Genomic DNA, 27,945 nt, shown 5'->3' on the forward strand with positions numbered 1-27,945 from the left:
TAGCTTTCTTTCCTGATTATGTTCTATTATAAAGGTTATTTTGACATCCCTATAAACAGTAATGCAAGGCCACTGCTAAACTGTACAAATACACTTTCCTAAATAGCATCCTGTTTTTCATGCAGAAACTTCCTCTGACCCTAATTAAGAGTCTGCAAGGATCATTACAGTTCATCTTCAGAACCAATTCAACTAATAGAACTGTGCACTACAGTATTTCTAGAAAGTTTTGTGAATTTTGTGAATTCTAGATTTTAGCTAAAGCAAATGTAAGTTGTAAAACATTTCTATTAACAATGATTGAAAAGGTCAATGCAGACCTGGATATCCTGTTTTTATTGCACACTCTTAGTTCAGTGTTATATATTTATATTTATTCTGATTTAATATACCACCCATATAAAGATCTCGGTGGCTTCCAAAAAAAAAAAATACAGAAATTCATAAAATAGACACAAACACTTTGAAAGACATCATCTGTACTTGTAATATTGACATTAATCCCAGGAGACATGGTCTAGTTGCTCACTGTTCACTGTAGTATTCATGGACATATGCATCATATCTATTGTTGCCATAATAATTGTATTCATCATCGTATCCTACAAAGTTGTCTCCTCTGGTGATCACGCGCCCCTTCTCATTTCCATCACTTTCATGAATCTCGTTGCCATTTTCAGCTCCACCCTGATCTCCATTGTGTGCATTGCCGGTTTCAGATTCACTCTGGCCGCTATTGATATGGTCTTCATTGCCTCCGTTTTCATTCCCATGATTGCCATTGCTGTTGCTTTCAGCTTCTCCTTGTGGCACATATGTGGGAGAGCTATAGAAATGGTAAGCAGCATCAGTTGTAAAACCAGCACTAGAAGCAATAATAGTAGTAGTAGTAGTAGTAGACTCTTCCTCTCCACTTTCTCCTTGGATGCTGTTGCTTTTGTTGACGTTTCCATTGTCTTCCTCTATAACACTGGAATCAGTGCTATTGACACCACGGCCAGCATCATCTACTTTCTCCCCATCCTCACTCTCTTGGGCCTCATCGCTTTCGGCTCCATTCTGATTCTCAGTATTTTCATCACTCTCTTCATTCTTACCGGCACCTGGACCTTCCTTTTCTTTCCCCTGTGTTGTGAATCAAAAAACGGCTGTATTTATGACCCTGTAAAGGTAGCAGCAAGCTCTTCCTTCCCCTCTCCCACAAAATCCTTTCACAGTTCTTTGTTTAAGGCTGTCAGCTAACCCATATAGTAAGAGACAAATACTCCTTTTGACTAAGAATAGTTGAGGGCTGCTATGTTAATATTGATTTTTACAATTTCAAGTCTTGCCTTTTGTGAAGGACTGAAAAAGCAGCAAGGAAGGTTGCTTAATAAAGCCGTGAGAGCAAAAGTACACAATAAGCAACCAGATGTCCGATCTTATAAAAATATATTATGTTGAAACGAATAAATGCAAATGAGCCCGAATGAGGGCGAAACTCGGCTGGAGTCGGGCTCATTTGCATTTATTCAGTTAAAATAAATAAAATAAATTAAACATAATATATTTTTATAAGATCGGACATCTGGTTGCTTATTGTGTACTTTTGCCTTTTGTGAATGCACAAGAACAATGGTTTTCAGTTTCACTCGTAAGTCTGTTTTTCATACTATCCACAAGAAATACGTATGCGCTATATTTGGATACATTTGCCTTTGAACAGGTTAGTTTGCATTCTTGGTTATGCAGAAAAGTGAAAATCGGATGTTTATGAACCCCGAGGACTGAAGTTAAGACTTTGCTTGTAAAGGCCCTCAGAGGTAGCATTAATGGAATACAGGTCTAATAAGATTATCTTTTTCAGAGTTTTGCCTACCTTCTGTAAATCCCCCTTGCCAGTAGAATTTTTAGCTCCATCCGGATTCAGAGAGTCTTTGCCATCATTTCCCTTGGAGCCTTCTCCCCCAGCTTCCGCAGATTCTTGGTTGTTTCCAATCTTGCCATCCTTTTGTTTGGAATAACTCTAGAAATATGTCACATCATTTTTTTTTAGCCTGATATATATATCAAAACTATCAAAATATATCAGAAGAGACATTTTCTACTGAGCAAGAGGGACCTGAGACTTCAAAATGCACTTTTTTTTTCTGTACTAAGTATGTTTTATTTTAGCAGCTATAGAAACAAATGTTAAGTCCAACATCAATATTCTGAAAGGGGCAGAGCCTCTGCAGTTGTATGGGAACGCCTTCTTCCAAACTCACTGTGATTTGACCTGTAGGGAGTTTTGTATTGTTTGTTTACTAATTGGATGCATGACCAGGTGAGAAAAGAATTCAGCTGATGGAAAAGCAAGAATAATGGTTTTGAAACTGGGTCCTGAGACCTTTGATAAGGCTCAGTAAAGTCTGTCATAAGTGATGTGGCAGGATTCATTATGTCTGGAATCACAGACCATGACCTGTAAAACTATAAGCACATTATAGTACCCTAATATATACTCAGTGGAACCATATAGGGTTTACAATTTGCATATTTTTCTTTCTACTTAAATATTCTCTTTTGTATTTCACTTTAGAAAAACTGCAATATTCTTTCCGGAATGATTGTTCTCTTAGATACAAACTGTTTTCCTGTATTTGCCTTTTTGCTCAGTAACAGAAATACTTTGAAAATAGGTTAGGGTGAAAAATATTACATTTACTTTAACTGATGCACAGTGATTTTGCTCCTTATTTTTCTGATGTGGAATATAAATATGTCCAATTGTAAATATTTTTGGGCAGCCCAATTGATGACTATTGAAAAGTGGCTCCTAGGATAAATAATAGGAAATCTGGACAGGAACTGAGAGGGAATTATGTGGGTCTGCTAATTTATCAGTTGGATCATTAATCCGCCATGCCATAGGTTAGGTGCATTCCAAAAGAAAGTCGCGGGCAAACTATGGCCCATGAGCCACATCTGCAAGGCTTTGAGCTGGCTCCTGGAGGGAAGTTAGTTCCTGGCCTGCGGTGGTGACAGCATGCCATTTCTGCATGTAAATGACATCTGCAGACTGGAATGATATTGCCACCACATCTCTGAGACCACTGCATTATCTTGGGGGATTATAACTCTGGGCTCTCCCATTGACTCTCCTCCGACTGGAAGTTAACTCAGTGGGGACATCCTCCATACTGTTCACTTCTCACACTGGGGCTATTTACTTATTTTAAAATATTTCTCTAACCGCCTGCTCAAGGAAAATGACAGTGGTTTACACAAATAATATACATAATAAAAAGTAAGGTTTCCAGAGAAACTCTTAACAATATAAATTTCACATACACATCAGCCCCCCCCCCCCCCCCAATGTAGCTCTCAGGCTCAAAAGTTTGCCCACCCCAATAGAATTAATCTCTGATGTTCTAAGAACTGGAATCAGTGCTCAAATGTTTTTCTCTTCATGCCAGCTGTTGCTATTATTGGCCAGATTCATGATAATTCCAACTTTATATCTGGATGTAATAATAAGTCCTATGTTAGAATGGAGAAGGCTGGGTTCTATCAGATCTTGAGCTTTCTTGAAGATCATTTTTGGCACTTTTGTCACACAACCCCTTAATCCTCTTTTTTGTAAATCCTCCTCCCAGAACTTTAAAAGTGGTTGCAGATGCCCACATAGAAATATACATTTATTTCTAAAAACCCATGGCAAACCTTTGAATCTTTTCAGTTGCTCAGAAAGGTGCTCAAATTAAATTAAGTTTTCATGTAATTTAAAGTGTGCATTCCACTTTTTTTATGCCGATAACCTGATCAACACGGATCACAAAAACACAATAATGCCTACAATATGGATAAACATGGCTATAAAATAAAAAAGCACTATATGGATAAAACCACAGTCATATACAAAATCTAACTAAACTGAAATAGAAAAACCAGTGAAATCATCCTGCCAAACAGCATTAAAACCAATCTAATCACAATCCAGACCCCATCCTAGCCTACCCCACTCGCCCCAACTGTCCCATAATGCAACTGTACTGGTTTGATTGCTAACATTACTAATTCAGATAGGACATTCAATTGTCATTATCTTTAGTGAATGCCATTGTCTTTGTTACATTATTGACAAGGCATACTGTATTGGTTTGATAAATCACTGCAATAAATGATGTTATACAATAAGTGATACTGTGTCACAAAGTACAAGTTCTGAATGTTCTTGCGTAAGTTATGTCACCACTACTGTAAGTTAATTCTGCTGCTCCATTTAAGCATCACATGTGAAAGATGCATTTTTTTCTGTGTATATAGGGCCAAGGGAAGGCAAGTTAAATGAATGGAATGGGACGTGTCATCTGTATTATTATATAATCATAATGGTGTTAGACTATAATTGGCCTAAATTGTGGAGGAGAAGGTTTAGGTAAGTATGGTAACAGTATCCAGCAAAATCTATCTCTGTCTAAAAAAAAACTGTATGAGTTTGGAACTGTTTATGTACAAAAGAGAAAATTAGATGTGTAGTGTGAATAAACTGTGCATAGAAAGTTCAGTGTTTATTTTAAAGGAATGCTTTTTCTTTTTCTTTTTTTTTTTCAAGGAAAATAAAAACAGGCCAACCTTATTTTTGGCTGCATCCATCCTGCTTTGAGGTTATAACCCCAGAATGGTGTCTAAATGAGAGGGGCCACTTCTGTGGAAGGCATAAATGTTGATGATGACTCATACAACCACATGATTTAAAAACAGCGCAGAAGATTGCATGTTACACTTTTGTAACATAAATAACACATTTACCCAGTGGAACAGGCCATAGAACACTGGCGCTTAGGAACTGGAACGTTCACGCTGCCTGGTATATTAATAGCAACTTTGCTACTAACTTCACCAGCAAGCTATGGAGTTGTACATTTCGCAAATTAACCGGGAGCACTGTGCCAGCCCGCCAACAACAAAATTAGTTACAACCAAACCAGCAGAGTATTTGGGAGAGAGATAATTCCTTGCTCAGGTCAATGCCCAGAGAGGAGGAACTTCTTCATCCCATAGCTTTCAGTGGTTTATAAAGGTATCATTTCTACTCAGCTGCTTTGGTGGTTTAACTAATTTTAACATCTAATAACAGCCCCTTCGGTTTTGAAACATGTTGTCCCTGTAGTCCTGGTCCCGCTCTATTTGTCCTCGTGACCAATATATATATATATTTTTTAGAGGATTCAGGGCTTAAATAGTACCTTTTGTGGCACAGAGTGGAAAACTGTGGCCAGTTAAGCAATCCTCGCCTTTCAAAGACCAAAAAAAAAATAAAAATGCAGACTTGTTTTTGCAAGTTCTCACTTTCTGACAAACTACTTACTTCCTCTGAGCTATTCCCATTTTCATTTTCTTCTGAGGAGTCGCTGTCACCCTAAAATGAAAAACCAAACCAAATGTCTTAACTACATATCCTTCCAGTATCTGCTGCATTTTAAATACCAAAGCATTTAAGGCTTTTTCAAATTTCCTTTGCAAATGTTTATAGTCCCAGGCAAGGTAAATTTGCATGTGATTTCTATGGATAAAACAGTTTTTGCCTGCCCGATATGACAGTAAACTTACGCAGGTACGTCATGTATGGCATAAATTTACCCAGGCTGAGTGGAGGTATTTCTGGGGGCAGAGCTGGGGAGGGATTTAGACTGAACATACTTTTGCATTCTCAAAAGTATGGGGTACATTTTTAAACAGACGCCACGATTTTGTATCAGTGCACGCATGTACGCGTGGGTGCCCACTCACGCATGCATGGGGGGGGGGGGGGGGATTTTTTAAACACGCGCGGCGAAGTGATCGGCCTTTGCCCAGTTCCCTTCCAGTCCTCTCTAATAAAGGAGTGGACTGGGAGGGGACTTCCCTATCTCCTTACCTAACCTTCCTCCCTTCCTTCCTTCCTCCCTTTCCCCCTTTCCCCCTTTCCCCCTCTCCACCCTGACCCCTAAACCCACCCTAAGTAACCTTTTTGTTTTTGTTGCACAACTTACTTCTGCTCCTCTGAGCAGAAGTAAGTTGTGTGCGCCGGCCGGCTGCCAGCATGTTCTTCACCGGGACAGCGCAAAATACAACTGTCCCGGCCAGCCCCCTCCGGTTTGAAAATTGGTGTAACTTATGTATGTTTTTGAGGCTTAATTTAGGTGGGTTGTTTGAAAACTACCCCCTTTAGAGGGCAATGAGAAACACCCTGTCAAATTTCCCTGTCGAGACAAGGGCAGGCCTGCTCAACGTGGCTACAACGCACGCTTGCACTCTGATTCTCCACAGAAAGCAGATGCAAAGCACACGCCGGAAAGTCCATACAATGATCTGAAAATGTAAGCGCCCTGGAAAATTCACCTCTCCCTTCCTAACACTGCAGTGGGGGGGGGGGGGGGGAGCAATAATTCAACTGCATTTTTAAGTGCATTTACCTACGTGAAAACTCGATAAAGAAATAAAATAAAAATTCAATGCAGTCGTTTATACAGAAGACGAATAGCAAGAGGTTCCGAATAACCACAAAAATAGACTACCACTTACATTGAAATCTGCTGAAAAAAGATAGTTCATTGCCAAGACCAGCAGCCTGAGAAATCATATACCTATTCACTCAAACCATCGCATGCTTTAAAATAACTATTTTAGTTGTTTCTTAAAAGCCCATGGGCACACAATCAGGCATGGCTCACGTAAAACGGGTGCTCGTGACTGAGTGCCACTCTCCTAATACCCACCCCGCTACCTCTCCTGGGTGTGCTATGCATTATTTAAATGAGGAGTTGCGCTAAAAAGGAGTCGCTAGGAAAAATTGGGAGGTAGCTGTCAGTGTGGGCTGGAAAACAGACGCTCAATACGAGTGTCCATTTTCCCCCGCCAGTAGCACAAGAAACCAGTACAAGATACACGGCCTGGGCTGTCTATCTTGGGTGCCAAGATTTTTTTTTTCAAGACTTTATTTTTTGCACTTCAGTATGCTTTCTGTGGATCCTCCTACTTAGTATCTCGATGATGGTAAGTGAAAGAATCACAGAAACCAGGAATTTTTATTTTTCCAATGAGCCCGTGAGAGCAGCATACCCTTTAAGCCAGCCCCGGACATGCTAATCCCCATATTGCATCGGGGGTTATGGATCCGCATCCAAAACATGCGTCCAATCACGTGTTAAGCCATGTGCTGGCCGCACCTGCATATTGCATCGGCCTGAAAGTCCCATGAGTTCTTGTTAATGAATTCCTGAATAAAGGCTCAGCTGCTGAGCATTCTAGCCATGGTCTCAGCCAGGTGAACTAATTATGGTGAGGAAGCAGCCAGTGAGCTATGACATGGACTACAATGCCCGGGGCGGTTGATAAATACTCAAAACTGCACAAATGTAAGGGCGAATACCATTAAGGATTTGTGAATGATCATAGCAATCTTGAATTTTATTCTTCACTGATAGGTAACCAGTGGAAGAACTACGGGACTGGAGTGATGTGGTCCCTAATTCTAGTTCTTGTCAACACTCGCATGGCTGCATTCTAACAAACGTGTATGGCCCTAACAGTTTTGGCCAATAACCCAATGTAAATTGAGTTATAATCGTGCAAACCAGTTAGCATCAGGGCCGGCAGTACTATGTGGAAATCAGGGAAGTTCAAACAGGGCTTAAGCTTCTGCAGGAGCTGCAGCGTAGATAATGCTGCCCTTACCATGGATTGACTTGCACATGGAGGGGTAAATTGGGTTCCAACATGACTTCCAAGTTCCTTACTTCATTTGATAAAAGAACTGTATTCACTCATTGATTTGAAAGCACAAAGGAATCTTGTTTGAAGGTAAGCTACTGAGAGCAATCACCTTCATTTTGCCTATATTGAGGGTCTGTCTGTTCTCAAACAACCAGTGTCTTACTGCAGTCAAGCAATTAGATACTGAAACCAGGGCATCCATCCAAGTTGAAGTAACAGGGATAAAAAATTGAATGTCTTCTGCAAACCCATGAGTAGACTACAGTTTGCAGACAGAGAGATGTTAAACAAAGTTGTTGACAGGGCAGAGTCCCTGGGGTCACCTGTAGCAATAGGATGCCAAGAGAATGCTGTCGGACTAATTTTCACCTGCTGATTTCTGCTTACAAGATAGGACACAAACAACTTCAGTACCATGTCGGATATCCCAATATCACTCAAAATTTGATGGTTTAGCATTTGAATGCTGCTGATATTCAAGTTTCTGACCATGGGCTAATGCCCTTCTCAAATTATATCAACCCTCCCACTTACTAAGGTCATCGCATCATGGTATGCTTGATGTTCCTTCTGTCAGAGCTACTCGTCTCACAGAATCTGCCTTCTCTATAGCAGCTCCTGTTTCTTGTAACTCTCTTCCAGTGAAATTAAGATTAAGTGATTGCATCAAGATGTTCAGATCATTTTTGAAAACTTTCCTTAGGCAGGCATATTGCTAGGCTTAGGAGGTTCTGTTGCCCGAGTTTAATAGGTATTGTATGCTATTGAGTTTCTCCTCTTTAGATGCAATACATGTGAGTTTCCTGTTTTAGATGCAGTATACTAATGAGTTTCATGAGTTTGTTGTCATGTCTGTTATATTTTTGGTGCTGTATTTTACAGTAATTTCTGTGTATTTGTTTTTGTATAACATTTTGATAATTTGAGTGTTTTTATTTTGTGCATCGCTTTAAGCTATATGTGTTAAGCGATAAATACATTTTAATAAATGTAAATGATATATGGAAAGGAACACTAGTATATGTTGTGCCACTATGAAAACTTTGCCTAAATGCATCCAAAGTTGGCAGTAACAGAGTTTCTGTTGTGTGTGTATGCCTTACAGAATCCAAATTAGTACTGATCCAGAATGGAGTATTCATCTAAGAATTCATTCAATTGTTTCAGAACAGCCCCCTCAATAATATTTGCAAGGAATGGCAAGGATCAAATGTTACAATAATTTACAGGATCCACTGGGTCCAAACTGATATTTTTCAGGATTAGTTGTACAGATGCGTGCTTTAACTGGCATTGTAAACATACTTTGGACAATGATACATTGATAATTCCAGTAACAGAATTACCAATGTCGTCCCATAGTGCCTTAAAGCTTAATTTTTAAAATGAGCACGTGCATGCGCATATTTGAGTGAGTGCTATTTTATAAATCTAAAACATACCCGTGCAAGAAATGGTGCGTGAATACATTTTCTCGTATTAAAAAGGGGTGGGGTAGGGGCAGGCCAGGGGTGTTCTGGGGTATGTATTTATGTGTATAAGTGCTATTTTATAATCTGCAAAAGTGACACATGTAGGGCTCTTACCTGAGCATATTTACACCTGCTAATTATTTGGTGTATGTCAGAATAAAACACTTTATAGCCAAATAATGACTGGGTGAGGGATCTGATTAAACTGGGCAGAGTACAGGCTGAAGAACTAGGGGGATCTTGATGACCTAGAGATAAACTGGGCAAACTAGTGGACTAATTGGTAAAACTGAAAATTTCCTTCACGTGTGTATATTATAAAACTGGATGATTTGCATGCGTAAAAGCTGAGAGTGCTAAGGAAGATACATGAGTTACATAGCAGATGTGAGACACTTATCCAGAAAAATGTTGACTTGTTTTAGCCCAGACATTGCAATGTCAGTCCTCAGTTGGAGGTCATGCACTAGGGCTTCTTTCAGAACCCTGTAATCCTGGGCCTCAAATCTTATTACTAGGTGTCACTATTACAGGATGACTGACTCAGCTCTCTCCCCACCCCAGAGGCTGTGAGCACTGCCTTTACTTCATCCCTAGCCTTGAACAATCTGAGGAATGAAAGACCTGATCCAAGAATCAAAAGCAAGACCCTCCCTGCCACTAAGTCACCGGGGCAGCCCATTCTCAATTCCTTAAAGTATCCTAGATTAATCAGTAACAGAAATAACACGTAGCACGTTGTTGAAGAAAAGCCTCTGTTTAAAGAATGGATGCCATTATTACAAGGAATGTAAAATAACTATTAGTGATGTTTCACTATACATAGAGGTCAAGGTGAAATTCCTAGTTCAATGTAATTCACTAAGAATTTTTTAATTGAGACATTTAGTAAATAATATGATTACTGATCAAAATCAAAACTTTGGAATATATTTGCCCCGTTTGAGTCTGAAGAAGACGCTGTGGTGATTAGCTATTCAGGAAGACTAGGACAATTTAAAATAATGGGATTATCTGATTGAGGAGAGGGTGTGTGGGAGACTAGATAATAGTGATTAGTAGGGATGTGAATCATTTTTTGATGATTTAAAAAATCGTCCGATATTTTTTAAATCGTCAAAAATCGTTAGAGTGCGCGATACAATAGAAATTCCCCCGATTTATCGTGAAAAATCGTAAATCGGGGATTTGAGGGGAGGGCGGGAAAACCGGCACACCAAAACAACCCCTAAACCCACCCCAACCCTTTAAAACTAAACCCTTACCTTCCCCCACCCTCCCGAACCCCCCCCAAAACCTTTTACGAGTACCTGGTGGTCCAGTGGAAGCCCCGGGACCGATCTCCCGCTCTCGGGCCATCGGCGCCATTTTGATGCCACTAATAAAAATGGCGCCAATGGCCCGATAAAAAAAACAACCCACCGACCCTTTAAAAATTGACCCCTTAGCTTCCCCTACCCTCCCAACCCCCCAAAAACATTTTAAAATTACCTGGTGGTCCAGTGGGGGCATGGGGAGCGATCTCCCGCTCTCAGGCCATCGACTGCCACTAATAAAAATGGCGCCGATGGCCCTTTGCCCTTACCATGTGACAGGGTATCCGTGCCATTGGCCAGCCCCTGTCACATGGTAGGAGCACTGGATGGCCGGCCATGGCCCGTGCCATTTTTAAAGATGGTTTTTGGGGTGTCGGGAGGGTGGGGGAAGCTAAGGGGTCGGATTTTAAGGGTCGGGGTGGGTTTTTTGTTTATCGGATTGAGCGCAGCCGATAAACAAAAACCCAATCGAGCCGGACGATAAAAATTTTAAGATTTGAATCGGAACCGGAACCGATCAGATTCCGGTTCCGATTCACATCTCTAGTGATTAGGTTACAAAACAGAATACAATGAGACATTTGGGACAGGGCTAGTTGTGAGGTACTACTGTATATGCATCAGTTTCACTATGCCTTTCTATACAAGAAAAGTCATTCCTGTGAATTATCTTCTCTGTAGAAAATGTGCATGGGATGCACTTCATTAAGAACTAAGGGCAAGAAGCCAAGAATAGCTGTCCTTTATTCAATCACAGGTCTGTTATATTTGCATACTCTTTGCAACACTTACTCTAGTTCTATAAGATTAAATGGGGACAACTCCAGCACTTATATACAAAACTACTTGTTACAGTCAGAGGAAAAAAAGTAAATGGTTAAGCAAGATGCAGTGCAAGAGGAAGAGGAACCACATGAAGGAGAAAAGTCAACAAAAGTATCATCTACACATTCTTTATTCTCCATCTTTCACTGATAGCTGTCCTGTCCATGAAGAGAGAGCCTATTCATAGGACCCTGGCCTAGCCCACTGTCACTTGTGCATATCATGCAATCCTAATTCACTCTTTTGCTGTCATGGCCTGAAAACCACCTTCCACCCATCAACACAAGACAGTAAAGGTAGGGGCACTTGGTACTAACAATGTAACTGTGTAACCATATGAAAAACAAATGAAATTTGGAGTCTAAAATCAAAATAGGTTTTGATTTTTCCATGCCTCATGAACATCTGAGAATTTTGTTGCATTTTCATGCCTCTGGAACTAGAGATTGGCTATTGCTTTCTGGTCACAATTCTTTCCTTCTGCATAGCTTTATAAGTGAAAATTATTTTTCCCCATGGAAGCCATAGTAATTTATATATACTTGACTAGAACTAGGATATTGATACATTCAGCTGAAAATTATAGTTACCTGGGTTAGTGTTAGCATTTGCTTTTGAGGTGGATGCAGAAAGGCATACTTGTAAAAGTAGTATGGATATCTTGGCCTGAAGACCTGCAAAAATACAAGGATATGTGTTCTACTTTGGTTTTCGATATTCATTCTTGAATAATACAAATACTTATCAAGTAAACATGCAACAAAGCGAAAAGTAATTTGACTCATTATAGCTTACCCTTTTTTCCTCAGAGCTATCTGCTTTTCCTCGTCGGTGGTAACGACTCACCTGTTGGAGGAAGATTATGGGCCAGATTTAAACCTTGGACAAATATCCTGCAGTGTGCTTTTTCCAAAGAACATTATGGGGCAGATTTTAAAACCTGCGTGAGGGCAGAGATTTGTTCGCACAACCTGGCGCGAACAAATCTACGCCCGATTTTATAACATGCGCGTGCAGCCGCGCGCATGTTATAAAATCCAGGGTCGGCGGGCGCAAGGGGGTGCACAATTGCGCAACTTGCACGCACTGAGCCACACAGCCTGCCCCCGTTCCCTCCGAGGCCACTCCGAAATCTGAGCGGCCTCGTAGGGAACATTCCTTCTGCCCCCCCGCACCTTCCCCTCCCTTCCCCTACCTAACCCGCCCCCCAGCCTTTCCTAGAACCCCCCTTACCTTTGTTGCCTGGAGGCTCAGGCCACGCCCTGCCCCCGGACTGCCCCGGACCGCCCACGCCCTGCCCCTTTATGCAAGCCCCGGGACATACGCGCGTCCCGGTGCTTGTGCGCGCTGCCGAGCCTATGCAAGATAGGCTCGGCGCACGCAGGGGGAGGCAGGGGTAGGTTTTCAGGGGTTGCGCGCGTATCTTACACACTCAACACTTTGAAAATCTACCCCTATATGTGCTCAATTATTTTGTGGAATTTTATTTCTTGGCAGGAAATGGAAGCCTTGGAATTTCACAAGCAACTTGATTTGTGAACATTTTTGCTAAATTTTCTAGTATATATAAATTTAAATAAGGATCTATTTTAAATGTTGTATAATTATTTTTAAACACAAATGTTTCTTTTGCTAATGAAAATATTATAATGATACGTAACCTTGATATTACTCTTTTGTAAAACTTTAAACATTTTTTTTAAAATTTAGATAAATACAACAAGGGAATTTTCAGTTGACATATGTTTTTAACATTTGAGATGAAGACTACCAGATACATCTACTGTATCTGTTTTTACAAGCATTTCTTAAATCAGCAAATAATAAAAAAATGATATTAAATTGCAAAAATGAATTTCCAAAGAATTCAATCATGCAGGTATATTTTAAAACAGTACAACCAGCTCAAAATATGTATTTATTTATTTATGACACTTATATTCCACTACCTCCATACAAATAATCGACACAGAGTACAAGCAACATGCACTGTTAAAATATTTAACAGACAGGCATTAAAACAAATGAGAATTCTCAGTTAACCTGTTTCTTATTATGTCCTCATAGGTCTCATTTGTTTTAGAACTATTTTATTTTTTACATTTAAAAAATATATTTTTAACAGAAAGGCATATACAATTTTTTTGTTAAATCTCTTTCCCTCATCTGCTCTTCAGCTCTTCATGCCGTAGTCATAGTTTACACGTATGATAGCAGATAAAGAAAGCAAGACCTATCTAGTTTGCTCATTTTTGCCTTCCTATTTTAATTTTCTTACATATGACAAAAATAAGAGGTAATTTTCTCTGCATACACGGAGCTAGCTATTTAGATCATTCAAAGATTTGTGTTTAGACATGGGGAGAGGGAACTGAGTGTGAAATAAATAGGGAATTTGTATGGTCAGCTGCCCAAGATGGTAGAGCACAATGAAGAAGATAACAAAACTTTTACTCAATAAGGCGTTATGTATAAGTGGTTGTGCTCTATGACTGCCAGCTAGGATATATCCTTGCAATATGGTCAAGATTAACTGGGCAGACTAGATGAAGTGGTTGTTCTTTTACTGCTATCTTCTACTATTCTACTACTAGTGGAATAACCTGTCAAAAATGACAGGTTGAAAAGGCATAGTGAAGTGTATAGTGGCAAAATGAAACATTTGTGTAGGTATATGTTTACATGTACTGTATAAGGTTGATGATGAGTGTGAATGGTGTACTTCTTTTCAATGTTATGACATTTTACTGGGTGTGATGTTTGTAGTTAATGTGTGTTGGAGGTGTTACTTGAGTGTGAAAGGCTGTTTATGTTGTAAGGTAAGTTATGATATGAGGCTAGAGTATCTGAATTGAATTGCAGTGTAACCCAACTCTCATCGGTGCTCACGTGGTTCAAATTGGCAATTGGGTAACTCTGGCCAGTAGCTAGCAAATAAAGGCCTGGATTTATCAAAATGCACTAAATATTGCATGTGATAGAAAAAGGGGTGTGTTTTTAATACCTATGCAAAGCACTAAGTTAGTGCAAATTGTGATAACTTTTTTCACTTTGAGATAAGTACCAGAATTACGGTATTTCCTACAAACAACCACTGGGGGGGGGGACACGGACGGACCATGGGGAGAGAGACAGTCAGAAAGAAAGAAAGAGAGAGAGAGAGAAAGAACCTAAATATAATACCCTCACACTAGATAGGTATTTATATCACTATGGGAGGCCCACCTAGTAACTCGAGGTGAGGTTTAGGTATTAGTGTAGGGATTAGGGGCCACTTTGACATTCAAAATGAGACGTACGAACAAAACAATGCTCTCTTGTGAAGAATTGATGACCTTCGGAGAAAGGAAACTCACTCAAAGATGAGATTTGTGCAATGTTCTCTCAACCTAGCTTAATCAAGCTTGTGCAATGTTCTCTCAACCTAGCTTGATTAAGCTAGGTTGAGAGAACAATGCACAAATCTCATCTTTGAGTGAGTTTCCTCACTCCGAAGGTCATCAAATCTTCACAAGAGAGCACTGTTTTGTTCGTACGTCTCACTTTGAATGTCAAAGTGGCTCCTAACCCCTACACTAGTACCTATACCTCTCCTCAATTTACTAGGTGGGTCTCCCATAGAAATTTAAATACCTATCTAGTGTGAGGGTATTATGGCTAGGTTCTCTCTCTCTCTCTCTCTCTCTCTCTCTCTCAGCTTCAAAACTACTAAAACAGGCATTTGAGAATACATCACAAAATGCAATGAAGCATTAACACAACCTATCACTCTGCTTAACACTACTGAAAAAGGTGTAGCTAAAATCAGCATTAAAACCATGCAATAGGACTTCACAAAACAGTAAGTCTAATTCCTCCTCTTTTTCTGATTTGCATCACACCATACATTTTGGTGCTATCGCATGCGTTAAGGGTTTTTTGCATGCGTTAAAGGTGCTTAACGCATGCGAAAACGCCATAACGCTATTTGATAAATGACCCTGTAAGTGCCTTTCCCGCTTGGCTGCTCTCATTGCCACATTGTGCCCTTTCTCTCAGTGTGTACGTATTGTGGGTAGATGTGAAGTTGGGTTGTATGTATGTGTGTGTCAAATTGGGTGTGTTCTGTGTCTGCTTGTGTGTGTGTGTATGACTGCAGAATGTGCATCTCTGTGACATGGTGCATTGGTTCTATGTGTGTATGGCAGTGATTGGATGGTATGAGTATGTGTGAGTGTAGAGTGAGGAATTTGTGCATCTAGGTCAGATGGTGCATAGGCTGTATTTGTGTGTGCATGGAAGCGAGTGAGTGGAGTGAGTGTGTGTTTGTGAGTGAGTGGATCTGAGTGTATGTATGTATGTATGGTGTGAGCTCTCTTTGTGTGAGAGTATGTCTGTATGAGTGGGAGGAGTTGCGACTGACTGTGTTTGTCAGTGTGAACGGTTTGAATGCTTTGTGTATATATGAGTGAGTGAGCAAGTGGTATTTAAGTGATTGAGTTGCTGAGATGTGACTGAGTAGATGACAGACTGATGTTCCTATGGCATCTGGCTCCCTCCACAGTTTCTCCTGACCCACTATTTCCTCCATCATTTCTATGCTTCCTTCTCCAACATTTTCCCACACTTGTCCTTTGTATTCCTTCTTTCCTTTCTCCTTTCCTATCCTAATCACTACCTCATCCAGGAGTAGCTGGACCTCTGAAACAGTGGTGGGGTGCAGACGTTTAGGTGGCCATGCTGCTTAATATCTCTTCCATGGCCTGTTATTCAGGTCAGGGGGCACCCTGCTCACTATCTCTTCTAGCACCTGATGTTTGATCATAGGGCAAGTCCTTTCTGGAAGCTGCTCTGCACACACATGCTTTACTTCTGTCACTTTAGCTGCTAGGATACTTGCTCAGCACCAATAGCATGTCCTTTGCGGTAGATGGTCTGCTTTGTTGCTGCCACTGTAGCAAATGTATAACGTGTTCCCTGCCTGCCACATCCCTGATTGTTGCTTCTGCAACCTCTTCTGCGGTTCACAGACCCTGCAGACTGCACTGCACATAACGGCCTTGTGTCCTGTTCCTGTTTATTTGGTTGCCTTAGCTACACAAGTGCACATCCCAGCCATGCTAGACATGCATGCACACAGGCCAGCAGTAGGCTATGGCCAAATTAAAGTTGGCCTACTATGTTAAGGATGTTACTAATGTTATGCAAGTTCAACAACCTCAATTATCATGACTTTCACAGCTAAAGCTAAGACAATATCACAATCGTAGGCAGCGGCACTTTTTTTTGGGTTACTGCTGTATATGGTTGACTTTGAGATGTTTCTAATCCCTATGGCTGCTTGCATAGGAGAACTCATTATTGGCTAGGATGCTGACTAAAAAGAGAGAAGGGCCCAATCTGACACCATTGTACATGATCACATATATAAAATATCAACTAGCAATGTTTTTTTTTTAATTGATTCTACAAAAAAACTGAAGATTCATCCAAATTACTTACTGGGAAAGCACTGGCTATGCTCACAAGAATGACCAGAACAAATACAATCTTCATTCTTTAAAGGGTTCCTGAAAAACAAGGAATCTGATATGAATACATGTCATTCCCATTTATGAAACATTTACACTATTCTAAGAATCAAGAGCATACATCAAAACTAAGAAATGGCAAATTAGGAATGAACTAATCCAAAATATGTGTTCCATGGATAAATATCCACTGATTTGCCATTCATTCTGTGTTTTTTTTTGCAATCACATCCTGTGATTTTGGATCACAATTTGCACATCCTTTGGATGAATTTGTAAGACATTTTGACAGGCAAAAATAAATAAAATCTTTTCAACTTAATCATTTTTCCCTAAGGATGCTGAAATAAATTTGAGTTCCCGACCTTCTCTTTCTCTAAATGCCAGTCACCCCATCCTCTTTCTTCTTTTCTTCCCTCTGTTGTCTTTCTGATTAATTTTACTTTGCTTCTACTCGTTGTTTCAATCTTCTTTTCCCTTGCTATCTTAAAATACAGGAATCCCAAATGCTAATCTGCATCATTTAACGGTGCTTATGGCTTATACCTATGTGCCTATTGGGTAGATTATGTGAAGAAAGGTGGTAGACTGACATTGGTATTTTATTTTATCAGTGATTCAGAAATGATTAGTTTGCTATTATGAAGGTCATTTTCAAAGCATAAAACCAGATTTTATGTGTGCAAACGGCTGCACTAAACTAGCTGGAGCACAACAGGGTTCCATGCAGACTTTTGCATGATGCATGTGAAAGTCTGCATGGAACCCCGTTTTGAGTACACTTTTTTACAAACTGCAGAGATGCATTCTAGGTGGTGGGGAAGGGGAGGGGTGAAGTTGTGGCAAAGTTGGAACTTACGTGCTTACATTTTTCTTTTTAAAAGTATGTAAGTTAACCCACATAATGTTTGCCCTCCGAAGAGCAGGTGGCCCTTTATGCAAGGCCATATGTGTGTGAAATTAGCCCATAACCTAAGAATTTTCAAAGTGATCTTATACATGCATACTTTATGCATGTAACTTATACACAGTGGGCCAGATTACGCGTGTACCCCCCAAAAACCTGGCCCAAGCTCCCCCTGCACATGCTGAGCCTATGTTGCATAGCCTGCCGGCGCACACAAAGCCCCGGGACGCGCGTTAGTCCCGGGGCTTTCCTGGGGGTGTGTGTCGGTGGGCGTTTCGCGGTTGGTGCGTCATTGGGGGCATTCCGGTGGGCATGTCGGGGGGGGGGCATATCACGGCCAGTGCGTCATCGAGGGCGTTCCGGGGGTGTGGCTGCGGCCTCTGGACCAGCCCCCGGACCGGTCCATGGTGCACCGGCGGCCAGCCCGGTGTGCGCAAGTTACGCCTGCCTCGGGCAGGCGTAACTTGTGCAACAAAGGTAGGGGGGGTTTTAGATAAGGCTGGGGGGTGAGTTAAGTAGGGGAAGGGAGGGGAAGGTGTGGGGGGGTGGAAGGAAAGTTCCCTCCGAGGCCGCTCCGATTTCGGAGCGGCCTCGGAGGGAACGGAGGCAGGCTGCGCAGCTCGGCGCATGCAGGCTGCCAATTTTGGGCAGCCTTGTGCGTGCCAACCCCAGATTTTAAAGGATACGCGTGGCTACGTGCGTATCTATTAAAATCCGGCATACTTTTATAAAATCTACCCCATAAGTTTTTGCTTTGAAAATCCTTAGTAAAGTCTGGGTATACAATGTGCATGCAGGCTTTACCAGTATGCAGGCTACTTGTAAATTACCTTCTATATGGTTATGGTTATAGTCAGCCCTAGGCTCCTGCAATGTTACGGCTATGGCTGCTATGCATCCGCCTCACCACCAGGGGTTCTTCTAGAGCAGGCTCTCCTGGCTGGCCCAATCCACCTGCTCTATGTCCTGGAGGTTCCCTTATAGCCCTGCCTACCCTAAACTCGAGTGCTTCGGCATCGAGCTCTCTTGGGCTTCCTGCCCTAGCCTTGCTGTATGTGGCCTTCGGGCCTTCTGTCTTGCCTTGCCGTGCTGTGCGTGTGGCCTTCAGGCCTTCTGTCTTGCCTTGCTGTGCGTGTGGCCTTCAGGCCTTCTGTCTTGCCTTGCTGTGCGTGTGGCCTTCAGGCTTTCTGCCCTGCCTTGCCTTGCCTTGCTGTGTATGTGGCCTTCGGGTTTTCTGCCCTGCCTTGCCTTGCTGTGCATGTGGCCTTCGGGTCTTTCGGCCTTGTCTCTGCCTTGCCGTGAGTGTGTGGCCTTCGGGCCCTCTGTCCTGCCGTGTGTGTGTGTGGCCTTTGGGCCCTCTGTCCTGCCGTGTGTGTGTGGCCTTCGAGCCTTCTGCCCTGCCGTATGTGTGTGGCCTTCGGGCCCTCTGCCCTGCCGTGTGTGTGTGTGGTCTTCGGGCCCTCTGTCCTGCCGTGTGTGTGTGTGGCCTTTCGGCCCTCTGTCCTGCCGTGTGTGTGTGTGGTCTTCGGGCCCTCTGTCCTGCCGTGTGTGTGTGTGGCCTTCGGGCCCTCTGCCCTGCCGTGTGTGTGTGGCCTTCGGGCCCTCTGCCCTGCCGTGTGTGTGTGTGGTCTTCGGGCCCTCTGCCCTGCCGTGTGTGTGTGTGGTCTTCGGGCCCTCTGCCCTGCCGTGAGTGTGTGTGGTCTTCGGGCTCTCTGCCCTGCCGTGTGTGTGTGTGGTCTTCGGGCCCTCTGCCCTGCCATGTGTGTGTGTGGTCTTCGGGCCCTCTGCCCTGCCGTGAGTGTGTGTGGTCTTCGGGCCCTCTGTCCTGCCGTGTGTGTGTGTGGTCTTCGGGCCCTCTGTCCTGCCGTGTGTGGGTGTGGTCTTCGGGCCCTCTGCCCTGCCATGTGTGTGTGTGGTCTTCGGGCCCTCTGCCCTGCCGTGTGTGTGTGGCCTTCGGGCCCTCTGTCCTGCCGTGTGTGTGTGGTCTTCGGGCCCTCTGCCCTGCCGTGAGTGTGTGTGGTCTTCGGGCCCTCTGTCCTGCCGTGTGTGTGTGGTCTTCAGGCCCTCTGCCCTGCCGTGTGTGTGTGTGGCCTTCGGGCCCTCTGTCCTGCCGTGTGTGTGTGGTCTTCGGGCTCTCTGCCCTGCCGTGAGTGTGTGTGGTCTTCGGGCCCTCTGTCCTGCCGTGTGTGTGTGGCCTTCGGGCCCTCTGCCCTGCCTTGAGTGTGTGTGGCCTTCGGGCCCTCTGCCCTGCCGTGAGTGTGTGTGGCCTTCGGGCCCTCTGCCCTGCCGTGTGTGTGTGGTCTTCGGGCCCTCTGCCCTGCCGTGTGTGTGTGTGGCCTTCGGGCCCTCTGCCCTGCCGTGTGTGTGTGTGGCCTTCGGGCCCTCTGTCCTGCCGTGTGTGTGTGGCCTTCGGGCCCTCTGCCCTGCCGTGTGTGTGTGTGTGTGTGTGTGTGTGGCCTTTGGGCTCTCTACCTTGCTACTAGGTGCCTTGACCCTGCCTGGACTCTGACTCTGCTTGCCTACCGCCTGCCCTGACCCAGCCTGGACTTTGACACTGTTTTCCTGCTGCCAGCCCCGACCCAGCCTGGACCCTGATGCTGTTTGCCTGCCGCCTGCCTAGACCCAGCCCGGACTTGGACTTTGTCCCAGCTAGTACTCTGCTCCATTTACCAGCCATCACCCAGCTCCATACACCCCTGCCGCAACACTTGTCTCCCGGCCATCATCAGAGACCTTCCAGTTATCCCTGTCTCTCTCCACCTGGAGTCACTCTTGAAGGTGTTGTTCACTACACCGGATCACTGCCCAAGCGTAATATGCAATTGTGGGGCTGAGGGAGAAATCTGTCTAATTACCTTATTTCTACACAATTGACAATATGTCACACAATCAACATTACTTAATTCATTTCATTTGAAGAACGTAGAGGGTGCCTGCCTACAGTCTCAGCTCTCACTCTGCTCCTACTTCAGCCCCTCCTCTTACAAACAGTCTGCAGGGAATAGGATGGTGATGGTGGGGGAGATGTAGTGTATGAGGCTGAAGTTGGAGAAGATGAAAGAGGCATTGTGATCCCTATCCAGACCCTGTCCTTCTGTTGTTCTTCTCCTGTCCTGATAGAAACTGAAGGGGTGAAGTTGGAGTGGACAAAGAAAGCTGTCAGAATGTTTAGTCCTTCATAGATATCATAAATCAAACCAAAGATGATTTTGATGTAATTCCTAGATGGAGTGATATCCCTTTATCATCTTTTTACAAAGGTTCTTCTACTTGCATATGTGGCCAACCATGCATCAGCTAGAAAGGCCTGGATGTGTTTCTGGTGTCCCACAGCTGGCAGAAAGGGCATTGATTTTAATCCATAGAAGCCCTGATGACTGACACTACTGCTGACAAGTTTCAAATGTGAATAAATGCAATCCCTTTTTTGTGCCTGTTACCATATGCCCAATATACGCAATACATATTTTTCTGTTTAATTATCAACTAACTACTGATGCTGAGGGCGTTTTTAGCATACCGAAGCTCATATACTCAAAAAAATGACAAGGATTTTCTCAAGAAAATATTTAAAAAGTTGTTGCACTAATTCAATTCAAAACAAATGTGACATTTCACAGTGAAAAGTTACCTATGTCTTGATAAACTACTGATGTTTGTACTTGGAACATTTTTTTATTTGGATATAGTTTAAATATTATTTAAAAACAAACAATGTGAATGGTTTTCAATAAAACATGAACTTTTTTTTGCATAGTGAAAGGGGTGAATCTTTATGCAAATTTGCCCATAATTGTTGCAGAAGTTTGAATTTGCTAACTCTTGCCACAGAATCATGAAAAATCAGCCTCAGGGTCTCTGCTCTCAATGCAATGCATAATATTTCAAAAATTTGTTAGCACTTATGTACATGAACTTATTATATATATGAAAGTTTTATCTCCCAGTTTTTGTAATTGTTAATGTTGGAAGGTTATTTTAAAATGTTATTCATTTTCTTTTTTTTTTTTAATCTCTTCCTTTTTTCATCTGTGTTTCACTTTTTCTAACCTTTCAGAAAGATTTCAAAGCTATGACTTTGGCTGAGAAAGGCAGAAGTCTGACCTGGCTGGTGTAGAAACATACTTAAACAACTAATTTCCTCTTGCATGTGAGATTGCCAGTCTAACTTTAGATATAATCTGTTTGAATTTATATTTTTTTAAAAACATGCTTAGGCCTATATTCTGCAAAATTCGGAGGTGCGCAAAAATGTTTACAAGGAGTAAATCTCCCCTTGATGGAGCCAGCTATACTCCAAGTCAGCCGAAATATGACATGTTTTCTGCAGTATGAAAAAAAGACGAATCTTCAATATTTAGCCACGTTCAGCACACAGAAGAACACAGTGCTGGCAGTTATGAACTGCTGGCAAGCTGCAGTGCCCTGGTTTTTCCTTGACTTGGAAGGACAACCTGCCACTGAAGTCAATTGATTCCAGCGGGTTGCAACAGCCACCCACCTCCAGCAAACCTCAGACTTAGGGAGATAAAGTGAATTGTTTTAAGGTCCAAGGACAGAGCAAGATTTGAACTCATGAGCTCAAGCACTTGAAAGGTGAGAGTATGCTGTTTAAATTGTGAAGAAGAGTGGGCACATTTCCATCCATCATATGTGAATACTTAGCAGCAGCCGTCAGTAGCATTGATGCATGTTGGGACTTGATAGGTAGTGAGGGGAGATTTTATTTTATGGTAGAAAGCAAAATAAGGCAAGACAGAGAGAGCAGGATAAGTCAGCAGTGGAGGAGGCCCCAGCCAAATGACCCAGTATACTTTGTAATTAATATATAGCATGAATGCTACATACTTTGCATTATTTATTAATGATTGATACAGTTTAGTCCTCTTCTCACAATGCCCTGGATCCCAGTTTCTGAGAAGTTTTAAAGGCCTTTCATGATGACCGAAGACAGTTCATTTTTTCCCTCTAAAAATTAGTTTGAATGTATTTTGTAGATAAGAAAGCTAAATGCACATTATACTGTAACATTTCCTAACAAATTAAGCATCACAATTTTAGAGAGAAGAAAACTATCTTCATTCAACCAAACCGTAAAAAAAAAAAATATTTGTCATGATATTTCATTTGATATTTTTCTTTATAGTAAAAGCATACACAGGATCATGGGTCCTGATGTTAGGGGGTCTTCTCATTTTATTTATTCATTTCTTGCATTATTATTTTGTGCCTATAGGAAAAATGCTTGGTACATCTATCAGACCTTGAGTTTGCAAGCTTGCACTGTAGCATGAAAGGGTATGTGCAGTAGGAGTAGATAAGACTGCTGACTGAGGGATTCATTCAAACAGCCAGGATAATGTTCTAAATGTTGTTGGACTTTTGAATAATCCAGTTATTGTTACAGGGCATTAAGATAGCCTTCATTTGTACACAATATTTTAGATTAAGACTATTTTTCTAGGTAGGTCTTGTTAGGCATGGAAGTTGAATCCTATGAAGCTGAATCGTGGCAGACGGGGTTGGGCCATTTTGATCTGTATCTGCCATCATTTACTATGTCACTATGGCAGAAGAAAGTGAGAAGGAAGGGATACAAGCACCTAAGCTAAAATAAATATGGTTCTCCTAAGGAAACTTGCACATTCTTTTACATGGGCAGAAGAAGTAATTTTCAGACAGGCCAATTTACCAGGTAAATAGCTTTTAAAATAGTCCTCAGGGAGAGTAATTTTCAGAGGTGTTACCCACGGGTAAAATATTCAGTGAAGGATTTAGGTTTTTGAAGCCCTAGGCACTATTGGCGCTGTCACTCCCCCACCCCCTCCACTCACCTCCCTGCACATGACAGGAGAGGAGGGACTGGATTAGGGAGCAGGGCAGCTTTTCTTTGCCCTGAGGTCTGCTCCAGTCTCACCTCTTCCCCTTCTGTTCTTTGCATTCTGTCTTGGAAGGAGAGAGCTGGAGCAGAAAGCCTAGGGTTCTTCTCTGCTGAGTGACATTCAGGACAGCTAGGAGGCAATAAATCTTTATCCAGCCTGTTACCCCTAGATTTCTGCTGCCTTAGGCACAGGTCTAGAATGCCTATTGGCAAATCCAGGCCTGAAAACAGTTATGTTACTCACAGAAATGGCCTTTTACAAAATTGCTCACCCGATATGCAGGTAAACTTAGGTGTGTATGTGCTGTTTTATGTATAAATTTACCAGAAAATGAGCGGAGGCATTTCCCAGGATGGAGTTGGGGAGGGCTTTGCTCTTGCATGCATCTTTTTGGATTTTCAGAAGTATGTATATACATGTTCTTGGTAAATGTGTGTGGACATTAGAGCCAGTGTAAGATGTGTGACTGGATGTGGGTGGGATAATTTTCAAAGTTGATTTTAGTGTATTGAAAGGCAGAATATAAACTTAAATGTGAATTAAAAAAGAAAAGTCTGCTTCCAAAATTGGTGCAACTTCTTCTAGTATTTGCCAGCTAACTTATATGTGCAGTGCTCCAAAATTACCTCCTAATTGCTTTGTAGCATTACCAAGGAGAGAATGACTGCCTGATGGTCTCCATACACCATCTGGTCTGCAATCATCCTTTCAAAGACAAACAGCAACTCTAGTGCTAGAGTAATTCAGAAAATAGAACTTTTTACAGTACTATTTCTCACAAAGCTAAAGATCTCAGTGAGGACCTTTCTTTATTTCTGAATTTCTTCCAACCTGCAAACATTTTAGAATTAATGTTGTTGGTCATAAACGGCTTAAAGATTTCAGTTCAGAATAAATTGTCTGCTCAGAAGGGCAGTGTGTAATTATTCTGGATCACAAAAGCAATATGGACAGTTTGTCAAAATACTTATGTCATGAAGTAGTAAGGGATTTAGCATTCTATATACCTTTCAGCATCCATTGACAAGATAATATTTGCTAAGCTATACCAGTTGGCTTGAAACTTTGGGGAAGGGGGATGGAAGGGAAAGAAGGGGGACAGTTCACCATGGGCCTACAAGTTATGCAATTAAAAATAACATAAGAACATAAGATATGCCATACTTGGTCAGACCAAGGGTCAATCAAGCCAAGTATCCTGTTTCCAACAATGACCATCCAAGTCACAAGTACCTGTAAGTACCCAAACATTAAACAGATCCCAATCTATTATTCCTTATTGATTAATAACAGTTTATGGACTTCTCCTCTAGGAACGTATCCAAACCATTTTTAAACCCAGTTACACTAACTGCTGTAACCACATCCTCTGGCAATGAATTCCAGAGCTTAACTATGTGCTGAGTGAAAAAGAATTTTCTTTGATTTGTTTTAAATGAGCTACTTGCTAACTTCATGGAGTGCCCCCGGTCCTTCCATTATCTGAGAAAGCAAATATTATTATTTGAATTTTTAATAAAGTAATGCCAAAATGAGCTAGAAAATCTTATGTGAAAGGATGGTTTTCTCTTCCTTCCATTGGTTATTCAATCAGTGAACTTAGATGATTGCCCACCAAACAGATTTATGATAGATATCTGATGTATATTTGATATTATGTCTGCCATATTATAAATGCTCAAAAACAAAAGAGAAAGAAAGAAAGTGAAAAATAAATTGTATTTAAACAATTTCAAGATTTTGAATTTTAAAATAGTGATATCAGAGTGTCAGATAATATGCTCATAACAGAATCTACTGTCCTGTGTCATGCAATGGGGCTTTAGACTAATCATATACCTGCACCAAGTTTTCAGTCTTTTAGCACTTCATAATCAATTAGTCTAACAATCCAATACCTACAATCCAAAATAACTACTTACTTTTTCTTAGTAGTTTGAAAACTATTTTAAAGCCCAGATAGTCCAAAACTGGTGTTTCGACTTCGTAATTTTGGCTTCACCACGCTCGCAGTTGAAACATCATGGGATTGGTTTTCAGACTGCTAAGAAAAAGTAAGTAGTTATTTTGGATTGTAGGTATTGGATTGTTAGACTAATTGATTATGAAGTGCTAAATGACTGAAAACTTGGTGCTGGTACATAATTAGTCTAAAGCCCCATTGCATGTCACAAGACAAGAGATTCTGTTATGAGCACATCTGACACTCTGATACCACTATTTTGAAATTCAGAATCTTGAAATTGTTTCCATACAATTTATTTATCACATCCTTTCTTCCTCTTTTGTTTTTCAGTGATCTCATTGCTGTGGAAGAATTTTTTTTTTTTTTTGCTTATTTTTGATATTGTGGTATTGCTTTCACTATATTATAAATACTGAAAGATGAAGGATGATTGCTGAAATTAAATACTGAAACAGACATTTAGGGTCCTATTTCATTAAAAAAAAAAAATCATTCTCAAATAAGGCCCTTGAATTGCTTGTAAAACATTACAAATGTTCTGAAGTTGTCATGAAGATGGAACAATGGGAATTCTGGGTAAAGGCCGAGAATCGTAGCTAGGAAAATGAAGTTTGTTCTACTGATTGGTGAGATAAATACAGCACTTATGTCACTGCACATTTCTGGGCTCTTCAGTTTCAACAAGCCAGGCTGACAGCATCATAAAGCTCTATAACTCTGGCTGGCTTTTCACCATGATACCTAACAGACAATCAAATTTGAAACAGATACGTAGTACACTGAAGGCTAAATAAGTAGAGGCTGAAAAGAGTTAGCAGTGTAAATAAACACAATTTGTTAAAGGCAAACCAGAAAATTGCATAGTTGGGTAGAGATGATCAAGTTAATGACTTTAAAAAAAAGATAGGAGCTACTGGGGTTGCTAATGACCTTTCCTGACATTTGATTTTTGCCTGAGAAATGGACTTTAGTAGTCTCAAAGGCTTGGATTTTTTTTTTTTTTTTAATATTCATTAGCCCAATAAAGGTATCTTCTGAACTTACTTGGGTTTCTTTTAACATGTTTTAGATTTGGTGGGTTAATTTTCTACTCCTGCAGCAAGTAAATAAATCAAAACACATCTGTCCCATGCTGGAATAAAAATCAAACACAGCTAAGACTGTCCGAGTTTGGATACACATATATATCTATATATCAAACATACATATCTATATCTATATCTATCTATGTATCTATCTATATCTATGTCTTTAGAAATAAAAGCAATTACCTGTGTTGTGTTCTGCTTTAGCTTATGCAGACTGGGATAAAGAAGAAGTAAAGAGACAGATTTCTGCTGTCCACCACTTTTTGAATAACTCACGCCTTTTGCTGTACCTCTAAAACCTGATTCTGTTGCCCTCCTGCAACCAATCAATATGCTTGGGTGTGATGTCACTAAAAGGATTTTCACCACAAAACCTGAAACTTCAAAACTTTCCCTGTTCACACAGTATGGGTTTTTTTTGTTGTTTTTTTTTTTTTAAGATGAAACACTGCTATATTGCCAACAAGTTTGTGTCATTCAACTTAATTAAAGACCTAGGCTCAGATGAATGGTTTGGCTACTCAGTGTATAATGATGTCCTGGATTTTGTTTCAATTGAATAAAACCTCAAAATAAAGAAAATCTCTGTACACAGTAGTTCCTTCCAGATGGGATGGATTTTGCTAAATGTTTTTCTTTATTTCAGGCTTGCAGTTTTTATCTTCTTTCTTATAGGTTAGGATATAGAACTAAGAGACATTTTTTGTAGTCATTCAATAATTAGTGATACTATTTATAAGGAAGTGAAAACCAAAAGGGGTAAAATAACAGAAGGCCCAGGGAGCTCTAGTATTCCTTGCACTTCAAGACAGCATCTTCCTGTTTATGAAGTCTTAAGGTAAATGCAGTCTCTTATTTCAATGGCTCATGGAGAAAGAATCTGGAATTTGCAAAATCAAAAGTACCTCCCACCCAAAAATAAAAACTGAAAATTGTACAGACTATGCAGGAAGTTCCATTAACTTTTAGATTTTTGACACATTTAAAGACCTATGAATAAATTGTGTTCAAAATCAGGAGCCCACCCGCCAATTTGAATGTGTGCTTTGAACTGCATTTTGGTGCACTATGCAGAGAGCCAATAATTATGCAGAGCATAGTTATTAGGGGTGTGCATTCGTTTTGAACGCATATGTAAAACGCAACTTTTTTTTTTTAACTTAAAAAAAGTGATGATGCGCAACGCATCGCATTTTCAACTAACCTAAATAAACACTTAAACCCCCACCCTCCTGACCCCCCCAAGCTGGCCAAAAGTTC

At 41.2% G+C, this 27,945-nt stretch overlaps 1 protein-coding gene across 3 annotated transcripts; it reads right to left on the bottom strand.

The window, feature by feature from the left end:
• Positions 1-300: 300 nt before the first annotated feature.
• Positions 301-26,952, bottom strand: IBSP (integrin binding sialoprotein). 3 transcript variants are annotated; one of them, XM_029598076.1, is made up of 8 exons: positions 26,869-26,952; positions 25,554-25,672; positions 16,814-16,881; positions 12,128-12,178; positions 11,923-12,006; positions 5,333-5,383; positions 1,859-2,005; positions 301-1,125 (listed from the first exon to the last, which is right to left on the bottom strand). In XM_029598076.1, the coding sequence occupies exons 3-8, from the start codon at positions 16,865-16,867 to the stop codon at positions 526-528; spliced, it is 987 nt and encodes a 328-aa protein (XP_029453936.1). In that variant the 5' UTR covers positions 16,868-16,881; positions 25,554-25,672; positions 26,869-26,952; the 3' UTR covers positions 301-525. The 3 variants fall into 3 exon arrangements, with proteins under 3 accessions (XP_029453936.1, XP_029453930.1, XP_029453922.1); XM_029598070.1 differs by having other exon boundaries at positions 25,554-25,675; XM_029598062.1 differs by lacking the exon at positions 25,554-25,672.
• Positions 26,953-27,945: the final 993 nt, after the last annotated feature.

This window comes from Rhinatrema bivittatum, chromosome 1 (genome assembly GCF_901001135.1).
Source record: "Rhinatrema bivittatum chromosome 1, aRhiBiv1.1, whole genome shotgun sequence".
Classification (NCBI taxonomy): domain Eukaryota; kingdom Metazoa; phylum Chordata; class Amphibia; order Gymnophiona; family Rhinatrematidae; genus Rhinatrema; species Rhinatrema bivittatum.